Source organism: Ceratotherium simum, chromosome 33 (genome assembly GCF_057802395.1).
Source record: "Ceratotherium simum simum isolate JZ-2026a chromosome 33, ASM5780239v1, whole genome shotgun sequence".
Taxonomy (NCBI): Eukaryota; Metazoa; Chordata; class Mammalia; order Perissodactyla; family Rhinocerotidae; genus Ceratotherium; species Ceratotherium simum.
This window is the reverse complement of record NC_141932.1, coordinates 436,666-455,416: the sequence shown is the minus strand read 5'-3', so window position 1 is coordinate 455,416 and position 18,751 is coordinate 436,666. Positions and strand designations below refer to the sequence as shown.

The 18,751-nt window shown below is 43.8% G+C and overlaps 1 protein-coding gene across 10 annotated transcripts in view; it reads right to left on the bottom strand.

Annotated features, from left to right (window-relative positions):
• Positions 1–18,751, bottom strand: part of ZNF329 (zinc finger protein 329) — a 52,949-nt gene that overhangs the window by 4,423 nt on the left and 29,775 nt on the right. The window contains exons 1-2 of one of the 10 annotated variants that reach the window (XR_015549559.1): positions 9,216–9,514; positions 6,781–7,424 (exon numbers count right to left, since the gene is read on the bottom strand). The exons of 4 other annotated variants lie outside the window; for them this stretch is intronic. Coding sequence is in view for 2 of the 6 variants with exons in the window: in XM_087422015.1 (XP_087278141.1) it covers positions 9,015–9,126 (112 nt within the window). In the remaining 4 variants the exon portion in view is untranslated. Of the gene's footprint in view, positions 1–1,211; positions 1,813–6,780; positions 7,425–8,952; positions 9,149–9,215; positions 9,515–18,751 lie in introns of those variants that run through there. 5 more of the 10 variants (XM_087422011.1, XM_087422015.1, XM_087422006.1 and 2 more) reach the window with 5 other exon arrangements.

Below are 18,751 nucleotides of genomic sequence, written 5' to 3'. Positions count from 1 at the left end.
GAAATATAAAATAGGCACATTCCACCACCCAGCAATTCCACTTGTAGGCATCTCAGACTGAGATGAGCATAAAGCATGAGTCACAAGCACAAACAGACTTCAATCTATACCTAAGGAGACAGTGTTAAAGGCTAGCAGGGAGCAGACAGACCACTGGTGAAGGAATGAAAAGTATCATGACAGCCACTTGATAGTAAAAATAGGAACCTGAAGGTTACTTTCAGAGTGCTGAGGGAAAAAACTGTCAGATACACTATTGCTCAAGAGTGACAGTAAGATAAAGACAGCTTCAAAAAAGCAAAAGCAGAGTTTATCTCCAAGGACACTAGCTAAAAGAATCAGAAAAAGCTGTTCTTCAGGGCAAAACCCAGAAATGATGAATGTGTATTTAAATCAAATCCAGCGATGACCATATAAAACACAACAATAACAATGACTCAGGGGTTAACAACAGGATGGACTAAAATGACTCAGGGGTTAACAACAGGATGGACTAAAAACTGGAAGGCAGTGGCCTGTGAGTGGGGAAGGGGTTAACAAAATTCAGTATCCTGACGTCCTTATATTGTTCATGATTCACGTCAGACCGGGTCAAGTCAGGAATCAAAGCATAAATGTTGTGTACAACTTCCAAACCTGCAGAGCAGTGGTTTTCAACTAGGGACAGTTTTACCCCAAAGGACACTGGACAATGTCTGGAGACGTTTTTGGTTGTCATGACTGGGAGGCAGATGCTACTGGCATCTAGGGGTAGAGGCCAGGGATGCTGCTAAACACCCTTTAATCCACAGGACAGCCCCTCACAACACAGAATAATCCAGCCCCAAACGTCAATAGTGCTGAGGTGGAAAAACTTTGTTGTAGGAGGGAAGAATAATAAAGAAAAGAAAACCAAATCAATCCAGAAGAGGGTGGTAAGGGGAGAAAGCAGAGAATGGACAGCTTAATACAAAATATGAAATAGGATATCACCAATAACAATAAATGTAAATGGCCTTGATGGGCAGATAAAGACACTGTATTAAATGACATTAAAAATGTGTTTGTGACAGACACACCTAAAGCAAAAGGACACAGAAGACAAAATCAAAAGTTTGGAACAGACAAACGCTAACCAAAGATTTTATGGCTCTTTGCTAACCAACAATAAACTTCAAGTATGATAACAGGTCAATGTAACAATGGCAAAGATGCCCACAGTAACAGCATACCTCAAAACACAGAGCAAAGTCAGCCAGGACTGCAAGTCGAAATCGGCAAATCCAACCATCCCGGGAGGTTTTAATGAATCTCTTTCAGAAACGGAAATTCAGAAAAACTGAATAGAGATAAGCAGCAGGAGAGAATGTAATTAGCCAGCCTGATCACACAGCTGGATGAAGAGCCACATACCAACAGTTAGAGCCAAACACTTTCCAAGCACAAGTAGAACATTTGCTAACACTGGCCATAAACCAGGCCAAAGAACAAGTTCAGCAAAGGCCAGACCACAGCACAACACAGACCACAGCCTCTGGACCACAAATATGATCAAGTTAAAAACCAGAAACAGAAAGAAAACCAAATACAAGAAAAACTGTAAGTAAAACAAAGCCCTATTTATTTGGAAAAACAAAGCCTATTTCTCAATAATTCACAGATCAAACAGAAATCGTGACAGAAATTAGAAAACACCTAGAACTGAACAGCTATGGAAATGGTACATCCGAAAACATGACAAATGAGGATGCAGCTAACGTAGCTCCTGGCGAAAGATGTTGGTCTTTAATGCTTATATTAAAAAAAGAAGAGTGAAGGTTAGTGAGCTCACTCTTCAACTTAAGAGTTAAGGGAAAGGGCCGGCTCCGTGGCTTAGCGGTTAAGTGCGCGCGCTCTGATGCTGGCGGCCCGGGTTCGGATCCCGGGAGCGCCCCGAGGCACCACTTCTCCGTCCAACGTGAGGCCGAGTCCCACGTACAGCAACTAGAAGGATGTGAACCTATGACATACAACTATCTACTGGAGCTTTGGGGGGAAAAAAACTGAATAAATAAAAAAATCTTTAAAAAAAAAAAAAAAAAAAAAAAAAAAGAGTTAAGGGAAAGAACCATGGAGTAAGCCAACAGGAGGTAGAAGGAAGGTGGTAATAAAGGTAAGAGCAGAAGTTACAGAAACTGAAAACAAAGAAACAGCCAAGAAGATGAAAAACACCAAAAGTCTGTTTTTTAAAAGACTAAAGATATAGACATGCTTTTGGCAAGAGTGATCATAAAAAAAGAGCAGGAAGGCGCACATAAGTGATATTAGTCATGAAAAGAGGATTTAACTAAGAAACAGAAAGTTACCAAAATGGAACTGTTGGATTTATCCTAGGAATGCAAGGACTGTGAAACATTAGAACATCTATTGATACAATTCCCCATATTTTCACATAAAAGTAGAAGATATCCCCCGACACTCTATCTGAATAAATTCAGAAAGCAATCTGAAATCTCACCCAGACTCATGATCAAAATGCTCTCAGATTAAAATAGTAGACCCTTTTACTCTATGTCAATAAATTCAGAAAGCACTTTAAGGAAAGCTCCAACTCATGATGAAAATTCTTAACAACTAAGAACACAGGGAATTAAGGTAAACATCACACCTAATGAGGAAACATGAGAATTGTTCACTTTGGAGCCAAGACCAAGACCACAGACACCTGCTAAGTCCACAGCCTTCAACAGTGATGTGGAGTGGCCGGCTGGTCAGAAGGACCATGCCCTCAGCTGTCACTCCTGGATGCTCCTACTGAACAGGCCTCCTGAGGCTGCCCTGTCACCATGCCACATGTTTCCTATACTGGGCCTTCTGAGGACACTGGGGCCTGGGTGGCCTGTGGCTGTCCTGTGAAAACAAAAGATGGAGAGCATATCCCTAGAGGTCTGTAGGAGGAGGGTGCATGTGTGCACTTAAGAGAAATGAGATAAGTCAGACATGTATAGGATGATACCACTTAGGGAAATTTCTTAGACACAAAATATTCTGGAAGTAAAAATATTAAAATGGCCTGGCAAGACACCTACCAAAGCTGTGATCATGACTATCTTGGGGGTGTGGAGAGGAACGGACCTTGAGGAACAAAAGGAATGTCCATTTTATCAATAACAGATACTTCCTTTATTAAAATAAGACTTAGACACCACCAAGAAAGTGAAAAGACAACCCACCAAGTGGGATAAAATACTTACAAACATACATCTGATAAAGGACTTGTATACAGAAGATATAAAAAACTCTTACAACTCAATAATAACAAGACAATCCAAATTCTAAAAATAGGCAAAGGATATGAATAGACATTTCTCCCGAGAAGACATACAGATGGCCAACAAGCACATGAAAAGATGATCAACATCATCAGTCATTAGAGAAATGCCAAAAACTACATGAGATACCATTCACACCCAAAAGTGTGGCCAATATCAAAATAAAGACAATAACAAGTGTGAGGATGTGGAGAAACTGGAACCCTCACATACTGTTGGTGGGAATGTAAAACGGTGCAGCTGCTTTGGAAAACAGTCTAACAGTTTCTCGAAAAGTTAAACATAGAGTTATCATATGACCCAGCAATTCCACTCCTAGGTATCTACTCAAGAAAAATGCAAACATATGTCTACACATAAACTGATACATGAATTATGAGTTCACAGAAGCACTACTCATGATAAACAAAAAGCAAAAACAACCCAAATAGGGCCGGCCCCGTGGCTTAGCGGTTAAGTGCGTGCGCTCCGCTGCTGGCGGCCGGGGTTCGGATCCCGGGCGCGCACTGACGCACCACTTCTCCGGCCATGCTGAGGCCGCGTCCCACATACAGCAACTAGAAGGATGTGCAGCTATGACATGCAACTATCTACTGGGGCTTTGGGGGGAAAAAATAAATAAATAAAATCTTTAAAAAAAAAAAAAAAAAAAAACAACCCAAATAAATGTGCATCAACTGATGAATGCATAAACAAAATGTGGAAATCCACAGAACGGAATACTCTTCAGCCAGAAGGAATGAAGAACTGATACATGCTTCAACAACATAGATGAACCTTAAAAACATGCTCAGTGAAAGAACTCAAGACACAAAAGACTACATATTGTATGATCTCACTTATATGAAATGTCCAGAACAGCAATTCCATACAGACTAAAAGTCGATTCATGGTTGCCAGGGGCTCGGAGGAGGGGGAATGGGGAGTGACTGCTAATGGGTACAGGTTTCTTCTTGGGCGAATAAAAACGTTTTGGAATTGCCTAGTAGTGATGGTTGCACAACTCTGTGAATACACTAAAAGCCAATGATTGTGCACTTTGAATGGATGAATCATATGGTCTATGACATATCTCAATAAAGCTATAAGTAAATTTACACCTTCAAGAACAATGCCAGCAGAGCTAAGCACTGACGTGTCCCCTATAACGGGACACGTCTCCCCCAGCCTGACCTGCAGCTCTCGACCTTGGCAGTACTTCCCCTGGGGGCATTTGGACATCTGTGGGTGTTAGGTCGTCACCGAGATGGAGGCAGGGGAGCCGCTAGCATCTGAAGGGCCTGGGCTGCGGATGCAGATTTGCTACCATGCCTGGGATTGCCCCATACGATGCCTGACCAGCCTGTGGACCAAAGTCCTGCAGGTATCCACCCAGGGAACTTGAGAACAGAACAAGAACGTGTTACAGGACATTAGAAAAAAGGTGCCTTCACTTAGGAGAAGGAGGCTGAAAGGAAATCCAGGTACTGCTCTGAATTCAGGAACTCATTCCCTATTCTGCATCTCTCTCCTTGACGAAAACTGGCTATTCCAACCAAACCCTCAGTCAATGAGGACGGAGTGCCATAGGGAGGTTATTGCAAGAAGAACGAATGACCACCAGGATACGGGGGGCATTAGGACAGGCTTTGGGGAAACAGCAATAAATCAGGGCATTTAATGCGGTAATTGCACTGCATTTCATTAATTACAGTTGTTCTAAAACTTTCTCATATTATTGCCCTCATACATATTTGTGTATTACTATTTCTAGCAGTACAATGATACAAAAATTATGTTGTAAAAAATTGATCTTGATGCTGCTCATATATTTTGAGGGTTCCCTGTTTTTCCCCTACTCTTCCTCTGACCCTGTCCTCAAATGTCCACCACTCACTCTACTTCTCTGAAGACCCAGATTTACTAATTTTTCCCAGCCTGTCCTTCTTTCTCCATGGTCATCAAAGAAGGTGGTCTCCAAGGCTTTCTACACACTGAATGTTGCCCCAGCACATGCTTGGACTTCAGGTCTGGAGAACTATTTTCTGTGTCCTGATGCTGTTCAGGTCATAACACAGGGGATGAATGACCCTTAGCGTGTGGATAAGACCCAGCTCATCTGACAGCCCGGGTTGCCTAACTGTGTAAGCGCTTAGAACCTGGTTCCACCAAGGTACTGTCTTTCTTCCTTTCCTATTTAATACATCTGGTCTGGGTCCACTTCCCCAACACTCACTGTTGAGCAACATCCATCCATACCTCGTCTCATTCAATTTCACTGAAGACAATGAATTGACTGTCCTATTTCTGTTAATCCAAACCTGCAGTCTCCAGCACCAGACTGCTTCCTATGTCTTCTAGGGTAGCTGTGCTCAAGCATTTAAATATGGAAATATAAACATATTTTTAATACAAACGCCTTGCCTCATATTGATTCTTTACATACACGTAGGACTTTAGAATTTTTTTAACTATATGGATATTTAATATTATCTAGACAATTCTTTTCAGGATGGTAAAAGGCACATTGCAAAATACTGATCATAAGGAGTGAGCATTACACAAAAATTAACTCAAAATGGATCACAAGCCTAAACATAAGCACTAAAACTACAAAAATCTTAAAAGAAAAACACAGGCATAAATCTTCAGAAATTTGGATACAATATCAAAATGTATACACAAGTGATTAAAAAAGGAGATAAATTGGACCAATCAAAATTAAAACGTTTTGTGCTTCAAAGAACATCACTAAGAAAGTGAAAAGACAACCCAAAGAATAGGATAAAATATTTGCAAATCACATATCTGATAAGGAAGTGGTATCCAGAATAAATAAATAACTCTTATAACTCAATAACAAAAAGATCAATAACCCATTTAAAAAATGGGCAAAGGATCCAAACAGACAGTTCTCCAAAGAAGATATACAAACAGCCAATAAGCACAACAAAAAGATGCTCTGCTCAACATCATTAACCATCAGGGAAAAACAAATCAAAACCACAGTGAGACACCACATTACACTCCCTAGGATGGCCACAATCAGTTCCACTTCAAGGTAGTTATCCAAGAGAAATGAAAACATATGTCCACACACACACAAAAAACTTGTATGTGAATGTTTATAGAAGCATTATTCTTTTTTTTTTTTTTTTTTAAGATTTTATTTATTTTATTTTTCCCCCCAAAGCCCCAGTGGATAGTTGTGTGTCGTAGCTGCACATCCTTCTAGTTGCTGTATGTGGGACTCGGCCTCAGGATGAACGGAGAAGTGGTGCCTCGATGCGCACCCGGGATCCGAACCCGGGCCACCAGCATCGCAGCGCGCGCACTTAACCACCAAGCCACAGGGCCGGCCCAGAAGCATTATTCTTAAGATCCAAAAAGTGGAAGCAACTCAAATGTCCATCAAGTGATGAATGGATAAACAAAATATGGTATATCCATACAATGGAATATTACCATATAATATTCCATATAATGGAATTTATGGAATATCACCCATAAAAGTGAACTAAGTACTGTTATATACTACAACGTGGATGAACCTTGAAAACATCATGCTGAGTGAAAGAAGCCAAAACAAAGGACTTCATGCCATATGGCCATTTATACGACATTTCTAGAATAAAGAAATGCATACACACAGAAAGTAGATTAGCGATTGCCTAGGGCTGGGAGGAATGGAGACGATGAGAAGTGACTGCTAATGGTCATGGGTTTTCTTTCTTGAGATGATGAAAATATTCTAAAATTGATATTGGTGATTGATGCACAACATAGTGAATATACTAAAAACGACTGAATTGTATACCTTAAGTGGGTGAACTGTATGATATGTGAATTATATCTCAATAAAGCTGTTTTAAAAAAAATAAGCAGCTCTTGAGTTTGTGAGCATCAGAACCACTGGTCTAGACCCCACCTGACACATTTCTGGTACCTTAAGACTTCATGAAAGAAGTAACAGTTTTATGGGGATGTGCCAAGCTTGTGTAGAATTCTATTCACAGGCACTCATCTCTGAGTGGCTTTATCTCCAGTCTCTATGACCTTGCTGAGGGATCTACTTAGGCCCCGATGCCTGGATGTTGACATCAGTGGTTGCCAGACCTTACCTGTTCAACTCCATCCCCATGGTTCCCGCCATCTCTGTGGACCACAAATGGTAATGTTTATTTTATTTGTTCAAATGATGCATTCTTTAACAAAAATAAATTGTTTGCCACCAACATTAGCCCTGTCCCAAGAAAGTCACCCACCTGACTACCAATTGTGATACAGAGTCTGACTCCATTTTTGATGATTGACTGCTGACAGCTTTCAAGCCCCCCCACTACCACCTAGTGCCCCTTCTCCTTCCGCCCCACATCTTGACAAGCTAACAAGAAGCCTGAGTGCTTTCTCCTTGGTGTTGGTGGGAAATTCAAATCATGCAGCCCCCAAAAATGCAAGGCTACCCTCCTTCCAGCTCCACTCTCTAACCACAATAAAAGCCCAGTCAGTTTCCTTTTCCTGCTCTCAGGCTATTTTTGGATCACCTTGGGAAGCCTGCCCTGGTCTCTCAAGACAGTCTCATTATGTAAGTAATAAACCTTTTAACCTCTTGGTGTATGTGTATAAAAAATAGAGAGAGAGAGAGAGAGCGAGTGAGTGTGTGTGTCTGTGTGTGTGTGTGGCAGGGAGAAAAGAAAAGTATAGCTAATGTGGCAAAGTGTTAATAACTTGAGAATCTGGATGGTTTTACAAGTGTTCGTTGAACTATTCCTGCAACTTTTCCATAGATGTGAAACATTTCAAAATAAAAAGTCGGGGGAGGAAAGGAGAGAAATGAGCAATAGAATGGAGGAAAAGTTACTCGCTGTGGGGGGAAAAATAGACAAAGGCTTGGCACTCAAAAACATTTCTACAAGCCCAAGTCTCTAACAACCAAATTTTTTAAATTGGCATGGATAAGGGATCTTTCTGAGGTGACGGTAATTTTGATAAAGGTTTGGGTTGCATTTGTCAAAACTCACCCAGTGGTGCAATGAAGTTCTGCGCATTTCACTTTAAGTCAATTTTGCCTCAAAAATTTTAAAAAGCAATACTGAACTCTGATGTTAAGCACAGTGAGGTGTTTGAGGGGGAAGCGCTGTGATATCTGCAACTTACTTTGAATGTATCTCAGAAGAGATTAATAGGTGGCTAAAAGGACGGACAGAGGAAAATATACGGGATACAGCAAGGACGGCAGATGTTAACGGCTCGGTATAAGGTCGCACAACTTTTCTGCATGAAAACGTTTATCATAAACTATCGGCGGAAGAGGCGCTAAGGCAACGAATCACTAAAGCAAAGAAGAGGAAAGCGAAACGGCCACTAAGTAGGAGGAAAACCGCGGCCCTCACTGGGAACTGCAGCGATTTTGCAGATGTTAGGCGAGAAAAAAACAAGCGATCTGACACCTGCGGGACTCAGTGGAAACGGCACAGGCCACGGGCGCAACGGGGCCACTTGGCCCGAGACCCACCGATGCCGACACCGGCCCTCCCACACCCGGCTGCAGACCCAGGGGCCGCCCCAGCGGCCAGGACGGGACAGCTAGCAGGCCGCGCAAAACGGTCCCTCTGGAACGACTGGCCGGATACGAGCGCAGAACCCACGAGCGACGCGAAGGAAGGAGCTGCGGCGTCCTCACCTGCCCGGAGCGTCCACTCCGGCAGGGAGGGCATCGTCACCAGCCGGAGGAGGCGTCCACACCCGCCGGGGGGGGCGTCCACACACGCCAGGGGACGTCCTCACTCGCGAAGGCTCCTACGAGCCGGACGCGACCACTGCCCGCGCGAAACGCGCCGGCAGACGCGCTGCTCATGCCCCACCAGGACCCGACTGACCCCCCAACACATCGCCCTCTGGGGGAAACCGAGGCACCGAAGGGCCGACGGGCGCGGCTGGACTCACCTCAGGCAGGCGAGAAGCGGCAGTAGCCATGTTTGGAGCGGGTGCGCATGCGCGCGCCGGGACCCGGATGCGCGCGTTCCCGGAGGCCCCGCGGCCTCACCCAGCGCACGGCGTGGAGGGGGGCGTTCCCGACCTTTCACCTCTGCTCCGAGTCGCCCCGGGAGTCTAGTTCCCTCATCCAGGGCCCAGGTCGGTCCGGGGGTTCTCGACTCACTTCCGCCCGACCCTTCAGCTCCAGCCCAGGCGGCTGTGACCCGACCCTCCCGCCTCCGCCGCTCGGCGCGCTGGTCTACCGAGAGTGCTGTCAGGAAGAGCGCCGCTTCCCCCCCCCCCCCCCGTTTATTTATTCACTTATTCAGTTACTTATTGGTATCACTACGGACTGACGGGTATTTATTTTCTCCTGTGGTTTTAATTCGATGCCATCATTACTGTAGAGCCTTATCTTTGTGTACTGCATAGTGTGCCAAAATAATTCTAAATCATAATTCATAATTTTTTTAATTTTGGGAAAAAATATGTTAAAATTCAGATAAGTGCACCTCATTATTCATTGAGAGTATAATTACTGAGAAATAAAACAAGCTATGCATTTTCGTAATTAATACGATAGTTAAGGATTTGAGACGATTAATAATACAAATCAATGTATGTGTTATGGGAAAATCAATATATAAAAATCAGTAATAAGCAGTTAGAAAATGTGCTTTGAAAAGAAATAAATGCTCTCAATTTTATGTATGTGTGGGTATAAAATAAAATAATTCCAATAATAAATAATTTGGATACATACAAAAATAATAAATACCCATACTCCCCCCATCCAGCATTAACGTCGGGGTTGGATAGTGGGACCCCCAGAGTAGCCCAGGCAGGACATGAGGTCCAGGGTACTAGGCCGGGATCCCCCAGCACAGGCTGAGTCATGGGTGAGGAGATGATTCTCCCTTAATATATTTTTTAATTATAAAGGGAAAACCAGTAACTTGACAGTGGAGAAACCTGGCAGGCACGACCTTAACCATCACTTTTCTGGAATTCTAGACAAAAATGCACCACTCAATCTAATCATGAAAAACACGAGACAAACCCAAACAGAGACGTTCTACAAAATAACTAAGCAGTATTCTGCACAACAGTCAAGGTCATGAAAGACAGGGAAAGACTGAGGAACTGTCACAGATTGGAGGAGACTGAGGAGACATGACAAATAGATGCAATGTGGGATCCTGGAACAAAAACAGACATTAGGGGAGAAATATAAAATTGAAATAAAGTCTGTAGTTTAGTCATTAATATTGAACCAGTGGTAATTTCCTGGTTTTGATAAAGATATTGTTACATAAAATGTTAAGATTAGGGAAAGCTGGTGAAAGGTATACAGAATTCTACTATTTATGCAACTTTTCTGTAAGACTGAATTATTTCTAAAATAAAAATTCAGGAAGAAAACTTTAGTCCTGTATTTATTCATATGAAAATAAGTTCACCATATAGTAAGCAAAAATTATATTAAACAGTATTGTGATTCAGTTGTTGTAAAAAGAGTATAGGAAAAGAACTGGGGACCAGAAATGTGGTTTATGATGGGGCAAATCACAAATTAGTGAAGTTGGTTATTAGTGGTGTTCAAATCTTCCATATCCTTACTGATCATCTGTCAACTTGTTCTATTAATTATAGAGAGAGGAATGTTAACGTCTCCAACTATAATTACGGGTCTAGTTCTCTTTTAATTCTACCAGTTTTTGCTTCATTTATTTTGGAGCTCTGTTGTTAGGCACTTAAATATTTAGGATTGTTATGTCTTCTTGATGAATTAGACCTTTTATCATTATGTGGTATCCTTCCTTATCCCTGGTAACTTTCTTTGCTCAGAAGTCTGCTATGTCTGATAACAACATAGCCACTCCAGCTTTCTTTTGATCAGTGTTTGCCATGTATATTTTTCCATACTTTTACATTTAAACTACCTATATCATTGTATTTAAGCTGAGATTCTTGTAGATACCATACATTTGGGTTTATTTTTGTTTGTTTTTTAATCCAGTCTGACAATTTCTGTTTTTTAATTGGTGTGTTTAGATCATTCACTTCTAATGTAATTATTGATGAAGTTGAATTTAGGCCTACCATTTTATTGTTTTCTGTCTGTCGCTTTTGTTTTTTGTTCCTCTTTCCCCCTTCCTGCCTTCTCTGAATTATTTGAATATTTCATAGCATTTCATCTTAGTTTATCTACTGGCATTTTAGCTGTATATCTTTGTATTTATTTTTTAATGGTTTCTCTAGTGATTACGATATACATATCTAACTTCTCGTAGTCTACTAAGAGTTAATATTTTATACTTCAAGTAAAATATAGATGCCTTACAGCCACATAGATTCCTTTACCCATATGTATTGTATCTATGCACATTGAAAAACCCTCAGGCAATGTTATAATTTTTGCTTTCAACATTTGTGTATATTTTAATGAATTTAAGAGGAGAGTTATTATATTTACCCACAGTTACCATTTCTGTTGCTCTTCCTTCATTCCTGAAATTCCAGTTATCCCTCTGCTATCATTTCCCTTCAGCCTGAAGAATTTCCTCTAGCATCTTTATAGAGCAGGTTCTGCTGGTGATGAATTCTCTTACTTTTTCTTTGTCTGCGAATGCCTTTCTTTTGCTTCATTCCTGAAGGATATTTTTGCTAGATATGGAACTTTCATTTGACAGTTTTTTTTTCTTTCAGCACTTTAAAGATGTTTTCCCACTCTCCTGAAGCTTCTGTCTACCATTTCACGGTTTCTACCGTGAAATCCACCATCACTTGAATCATTGTTCCCTTATATGAAATGTTCTTTGTTTTTTTGTTTTTTTGCTGGTTGCTTTCAATAATTTTTTTTTTCTGGCCAAGGGGACAGCGGTGGTTCCTAGCAGTTTGATTATGATGTGTCTGGGCATGGTTTTCTGTTGAGGATGACTGAGCTTCCTGATTTTGTAAATTAATGTCTTTTACCAAATTGGAGGAGTTTGTAGCCATTAGTTCTTCAAGCATTTTTTTTCTGCACCAATCTCTTTCTCCTCTCCTGATGCTTTAGTGGCACAACTTTAGACCTTTTGATATTGTCCCATAGGACTTCATCAGTTCATACACGGAATTTGTGGATCCTCTTCTTCAGCTCCTCTCCTCACCAGGATTTCCCTCCACATTTTTTGGCACCCAGCAGCTTTTGTTCCTAGTTTCTCTGGCCAGAAAAAATGAGTTTCTTTCAGAATTCAGTTCTGTGCCACTGGAGCCACCTTTGGGGTGTAGCAGTGAGAGAAAAAAATAATTGAGATTTTCCCCAGTCTTTGGACAACAGCAGCCGATTTTCCTGCTTTCTCTAGCCAGAGAGACAGGTTTCTTTCAAAGTTTTAGCCCCTTGTGGTATTGTGCTGTTCCATGCAATGGGGTATGCCTTCCAGGCAATGTGGTGGGTGAAAAGAGCAAGAAAATAGGATTCCCTGAAACTCTTTGTTCAACTAAGGCTTCTTTTTCTGGTCCTTTGGCTAGAAAGGGGGGGTTTTCCTGGATTTTGCTGTCTGCGTACAGTTCCAGGATTTGGCCTGCTCTTATGTCAAAACTCGGAGAAAAAAAACACAAAGGACATCTCTGTTACATACAGATCATTATTCAAGTTTTGGTTTCAGTTCCCAGTCTGCCTGCTATTGTTTACTTTTCAGAGTCCGTAAGTAGTTGTTTTTGTATTCTATCCGGAGATTTCAGTTGTAGTCAGTGGGAGAGACAGGCTGTAATTAGCTTACACCAGCTTGACCAGCACCAGAAATGATGAAACTTTAGAACGGACAAAACTATAGTGACAGAAAGCAGATCAGAACTGCAAGGGTCTTGAGTGGGGGGAGGGAATCAACTACAAAGGGACACCGGTAACTTTTAGGGTGATGGAAATGTTCTCTATCTTGGATGTGTTGCAGGTTATAGAATTGTGTACATTTGTCAAAACACATTGAACTGTTTGCTTAAAATGGATGCATTTTATTATTCATAAATTATACTTCAATAACGCTAATTTTTTTAAAACCCATGACATACCACTTCACACCTACCAGAATGGCTAAAATTAAAAGGACTCACAGCACCTTTGTGTTGTCAAGAACGTAGAGCAAGTGGAACCCTCACAGACTACTTGTAGGAGGACAAAGTAGTGTAAGCACTTTGGAAAACTGTTTGGCAGCATCTAGTAAAGCTCAACAACAGGATAACCTGTTGTTAACCCAGCAATTCCACTCCTAGGCATATTCCCAACCAGAAATGCAAACTAAGATGCACCCAAAGCTGTGTTCAGGAATGTTCATAATAGTATTACTCATAAAAGTCCCAAAGCAGTATCCAGCCAAATGTCTAGCAGCAAAATGAACTGAGTTTGGCATCTTCATGTAATGAAATACTGGACCAAACAAAGTGCCACATACAATAAAATGGATGAATCTCACAAACACAGTGTTAAGCAAAAGAAGACAGACAAAAGAATACATATTTCAGGACTCCATTCATATAAAGTTCAAAAACTGGCAAAAGGAATCCATGGCAATAGAAGTCAGGACAGTGTTTGTAAACCTTTGGAGCAGAGGTGATAATTGACCGGAATGGAACACAAAGGAGGCATCTAGGGTGTCTGGTGTTAATATTTTATTTCTTGATTTGTGTATTTGCGATGCCCACTTGCAGGAGACTAGAGAAAGGGCCTCCCAGAGGCCAGGCCAGGGACCCCAGAAGACAGAATGGGGGCTACTCCCAGAGGGAAGACTAAGGATCTGAAGGAGCCTCCTCTACGGTCAGGGCAGGGTTTCGTGAGTGCTGTCACTGAGGCTGCCTTGTCTTGTGAGACTCCTGTCCCTGCTCACCACTGACATTGGGAGTGGGGGAGGGCTCAGAACCTGTGCCTTAGCTTGGATCCAGAGGGGTCCTGGAACTGAGCAGGCTCCTGTGACTGGACAGGAGTTGGGGTTTTCCTCGAGGAGGGGAGCGCTGTGTGTGTGGGGGAAGAAAGACCTGCACGGATATCCAGGCGCCAGAGGGTGTCCGCCACCAGCGATGCTCGGACCCGGCGGGTGGAGGTCTTGCGGGGAGGTGGGGTCGCACCGGGAGCAAGGGAGGCCCCCACCCAGACGGCGGGATCTGGGGGACGCCCTCCACTCACTGCCAGCTGCCGGCCCCGGGCCCCACTCGAGCCGCCCGCGCCCCGCCCCGGGCTCTTCCGGCTGCACCGCCGCCACCTTGCCGGAGCGCTCCCTGCGCAGCTTCACCCAGCAGCCGCCAGGCCAGCGCCACGCTCACCCCAGCTCCCTCCCGCAATAGCAGGCGCCCGCCCCGGCACTGCGCATGCGCACCCGCTCCGGGCTGTCCTGCGCGTGCGTATCCCCCCGCCGCCTACATCTCCCAGGCGGCCTCGCGGCGCGGTGCACCACCTCCTCCGGCAGGTCGCGGTAGCCGCGGCGGCGGCGGCGCCCTCTATCGACAACAAGGGGAATGACAGCGGATCTCGGATGTCAGGGTTTTCACGGCGCTCAGGGAGGATTTCGGCGTCGCCGGGCTTTACAGTGACCCCACAGATGAAAGGAAAAATCACCCGCGGTGTTCACGCTCGAGCAACGGGCCGACAAGAGCCTGAAACCCCTCGCAGTGCTCGCTGCGGTTCACGCCTTCATGCAGAGCACCGACGCTGGCCTGTAGGGGGCGGTAGATAACTACTGTACTTATCCTGGGACTGAAATTTACTTTGGGCCGCCCTAGGTATTCCTGCCAGAGTATTCTTTTAATACAATAAATATCAATGGCTTAGAGATAGTTGTCTAGAAACTGAGGGGTAATTCCCACAGCCAAAGATATATGAACCTTAAAATCATTGCATTTATTGGATTTACCTTTCCTCGACATTCTATTAAGAACACTTTCAAATGTTCAAAAAACCTAACAGAATTGTGTGAACATCCATGTACCCAGCCCCTAGATTAGACAATTAACATTTGATAATATGTGCTTTATCACTATCCATTACTGGGTTTATTTTTATGACAAATAGGATTAAGAGGGACTATGGTTTCAGACACAGCTTCTCCTCAGATTAGCATAGATGATTTCTAGCTCCATAACTCAAGTCAAAAGACTTCAACTTCCTAAAACTCACCTTTATCATTTGAAAATAGGAGTAATTAGAGGCTGTGTGAGGTCTGTATTTGCTAATACCCTTGCCCTCTGCACACAGTAAACCCTCTGTGCACATTCACTCTCGTTACTACCTACCAAGGCTCTTTTAGGAGGAACTGCTACAAGTGGAATTCCTAAATGCTAGGAGAGTAGTATGAACATTCTAAACAGTTTTAGTTGCATATTATGAAATTTCCCTTCATACATCTGCCACCTACAGTGTGGAGAAGGTCACTGCCACCCACACTCACCAGCAGGGACTCACTTTCTTGCAGCCTTTCATGTCTCTATTGTTTTCTGTTGCAGGGTGACAAGCTACCATGAACTTAGCAGCTTAAAACAATGTGTGGTTATTACCTCAGTTCCTATGAGTCAGGAGTCTGGCATAGCTTCACTGGGTCCTCTGTCTTAGGGTCTCCAAAGGCTGCAACCAAGGTGTCAGTGGGCCACATTCTCATCCATAAACTTGACTGGGGAAGAATCTGCGTCCAAGCTCACTCAGGGTGTGACTGAACACATTTCCTTGCAGCCGCAGAGCTCACAGCAGCTTGATTCTTCCAGGCCAGCAGGACAGTCTCGAACTGAGCACTCTTTTAAAGGCTTCTGACTAAGGCCTACCCAGAATAATCTCCCTTTCAATTAGCTTCAAGTCAACTGATTTGGGACCTTAATTACATCTTCAAAATCCCGTCATCTTTGCCATACAACATAAACTAATCATCATGTGACACCAGGAGGTGGAAATCATGAGTGCCATCTTAGAATTCTGCCTACCACAATATCCAATCCAGACACTGAAATGCATCATCGATTTACCTTGCATGTCCTTAATAACCAGCAAGTTCGCACATTTCCTGTATGTCTTTTCATCAGCTACCACATCTCTTTTGGAACTGGTCACTTCATATTGTTTATCTCTTTCTATGCTGGAGTCTGTTTATCCCATAAATGTGTATGAACTTTTACGTACCAGCACCCCTGCCTCCTTTTCCTCTGATTTTCCTAACTGCCTGGCTTCAAGTGTGTGGCAGTTTGAGGTCAGCATACACTGAGATGGAGTTAGAAGTGCAAAAAGGTTTATTGGGGAATAACACTGGTAAAAGAAAGAAAAAGAAGAAAAAAAGGGAGAAAGCAGGATTGGGCAGGAGGTGCTGTCAGACCACACTGCTGCCCAGCGATAAGCTCCAGAGCAAAGACCGCCCGTAGAGGATTGTCGTGTTTGGGGCAAACACCCAGGCCCTTGGACCCTAGCCTTGCTTGCTTAGTGGCCAGAGGCTGCTGGGAAAGGAGCGTGACTATGGCTCTCGAAGGAGTCGGCAGCTAACAGCAGTCCCTCCTTGAAGGGGAACCCCGGCAGCAACCAGACCATGTCTCTCCTTGGCGCCTCCTTCTCCGTCAGTACACGTACTGCTCTGAAATAATAAGGTCCCTCACTCAGTTTATTTGGTGCCTTCTCCTCTGTCATTTCATGTATTGCTCTTAAAGAATAAGATTCTTCACTCAATATACAAAGCCACGGCTGCTCAGAGCCCTGCCCCCAGCTCCGTCAGGTTCTAGCCACTTGGTGTGCGGCCTCTGATCTTCAGTCAGTGCCTAGACTTCTCCATCAGGAACAGCAGGCACAGTGCCCAGGTCTCACGATACTTTTAAGGGTCCACAAAAATGTATCTTTTCTTTTAAAATTAGAAGAAAAAAATGAATATAATTCAATCTGGATTATATTCCTCTTTATAGCAATGTAGTTATAAAATATAATTTTTTATATTTTTTGATGGTGGAAAGAGCCCACAAAGGCCAAAGTGCCTCAGGGTTGGAAAGGAAGTCAGCTGCTGCCCGCCGGCCCCTCCTCACACCAGCTCCTCCCAGAATCGGACTCCTCAGCCCATGGCACTCTCCTCCTACCCCTTCCTCTGGTCTGCGCCTCATTTTTTTCAGATTCTCTATTGCTGATGACCCCCAGTGTATAATACCAGCCCAGGCTCTTCCCTGACCTCCAGCCTAAAACAGTCACTGCCTCCTTGACACTCCACCTGAAGGTCTAATGAGCATCTTACTGCCCTCGATCCTGCTCCTCTCCCAGCCGTGCGTGTCTCCGTCACCAGCGTTTCTGTTCTTCCCTGGTGCAGGCCGACACCTCACCGGTATCTGGACTCCCCGAATTCACATCCTACACCGGACTGGGCAGCAGGTCTGCCGGCGTCGTGCTCCTACCTACCCAGAAGGCAGGCACTCCTACTGTCTGCCTGGCTGCCAGCATCTCCTACAGTGATCGTGTCACCAACCTCCCTGCTTCTATCCTTGTCCCCACGTCTATTTCCCCACAGCAGCCAGAGAGTTCCTATGGCACCTCCCTCCTCTGCTCAGAGTATTCAAGGGCTCTCAGCTCCCTAAGGGTAAAAGTCCACACTACAGCCTAAGTGGTGCCAAAGTCTACACCACAGCATGCAAGGCCTGGCCAGGTCAGCCCCTCTGGCCTTTCTGAGCCCACTGTCCACTCCCTTCCCTCTGCCTCACTCAGCTCCAGCCACACTGGTCCTCTCCCTGGTGCTCAAATATGCACAGTATGCTCCCACCTCAGGGCCTTTGCACGTGATGTTCCCCCTTGCCTGGAACACTCTTCCCCCAGATATCTGCCCAGCTCTTTCCTTCACCCTCATACCTGGCACATACTAGGTGCTTAATGCATATTCATTGACTGAAAATAAATCAAATGAATTGTTGGTCCCAACTTTTCACTGCTCTCCCTGAAGGAGGATTACATGTCCCTGCATGTTGCTAGTGACTTGCAAGGCCTCCCTGTGGGGGTGGGGAGGAGGTATATTTATGTGAAATGTATGTATATCTATCTATTCATGTGATATACATATATGTCCACATTTGTTTATATATTTATTCATAAATATATATTTAAAGAACAATGGAAGAATATACCAAAAATGAATGCAAAATGACTTATCCTCAGGTGGTACAGGAAGCAGGGTAGAAAGGACAAGGGTGGGAGGGGGACTCCTCTGAGCATATATTGTTCCCTAATTTTGACTTTCGCACCATATAATTGGCTTACAGAATTTAAATTTTTAAAAGACCTTATCAATGAGAAATACAGTTTAATCTTCTTAAATTAATATTCTTCATTAAAATTCATTTTGAAATGTTTGGTAAAAAGAGAAAAGTGGAAGGAAATTACCCCAGGGCCTCCCTGAGGACAGCCTGTGGGGACTCCCATTTTCCTCCTCAGCATCTGCCTCTCCTGCAGCACCCCCACCCAGCACGTCCCCGAGGGGTCGGGCACGCGGCCAGGTCAGTGCAGCAGGACCCACGTCCTGCTCTGGCTCGTG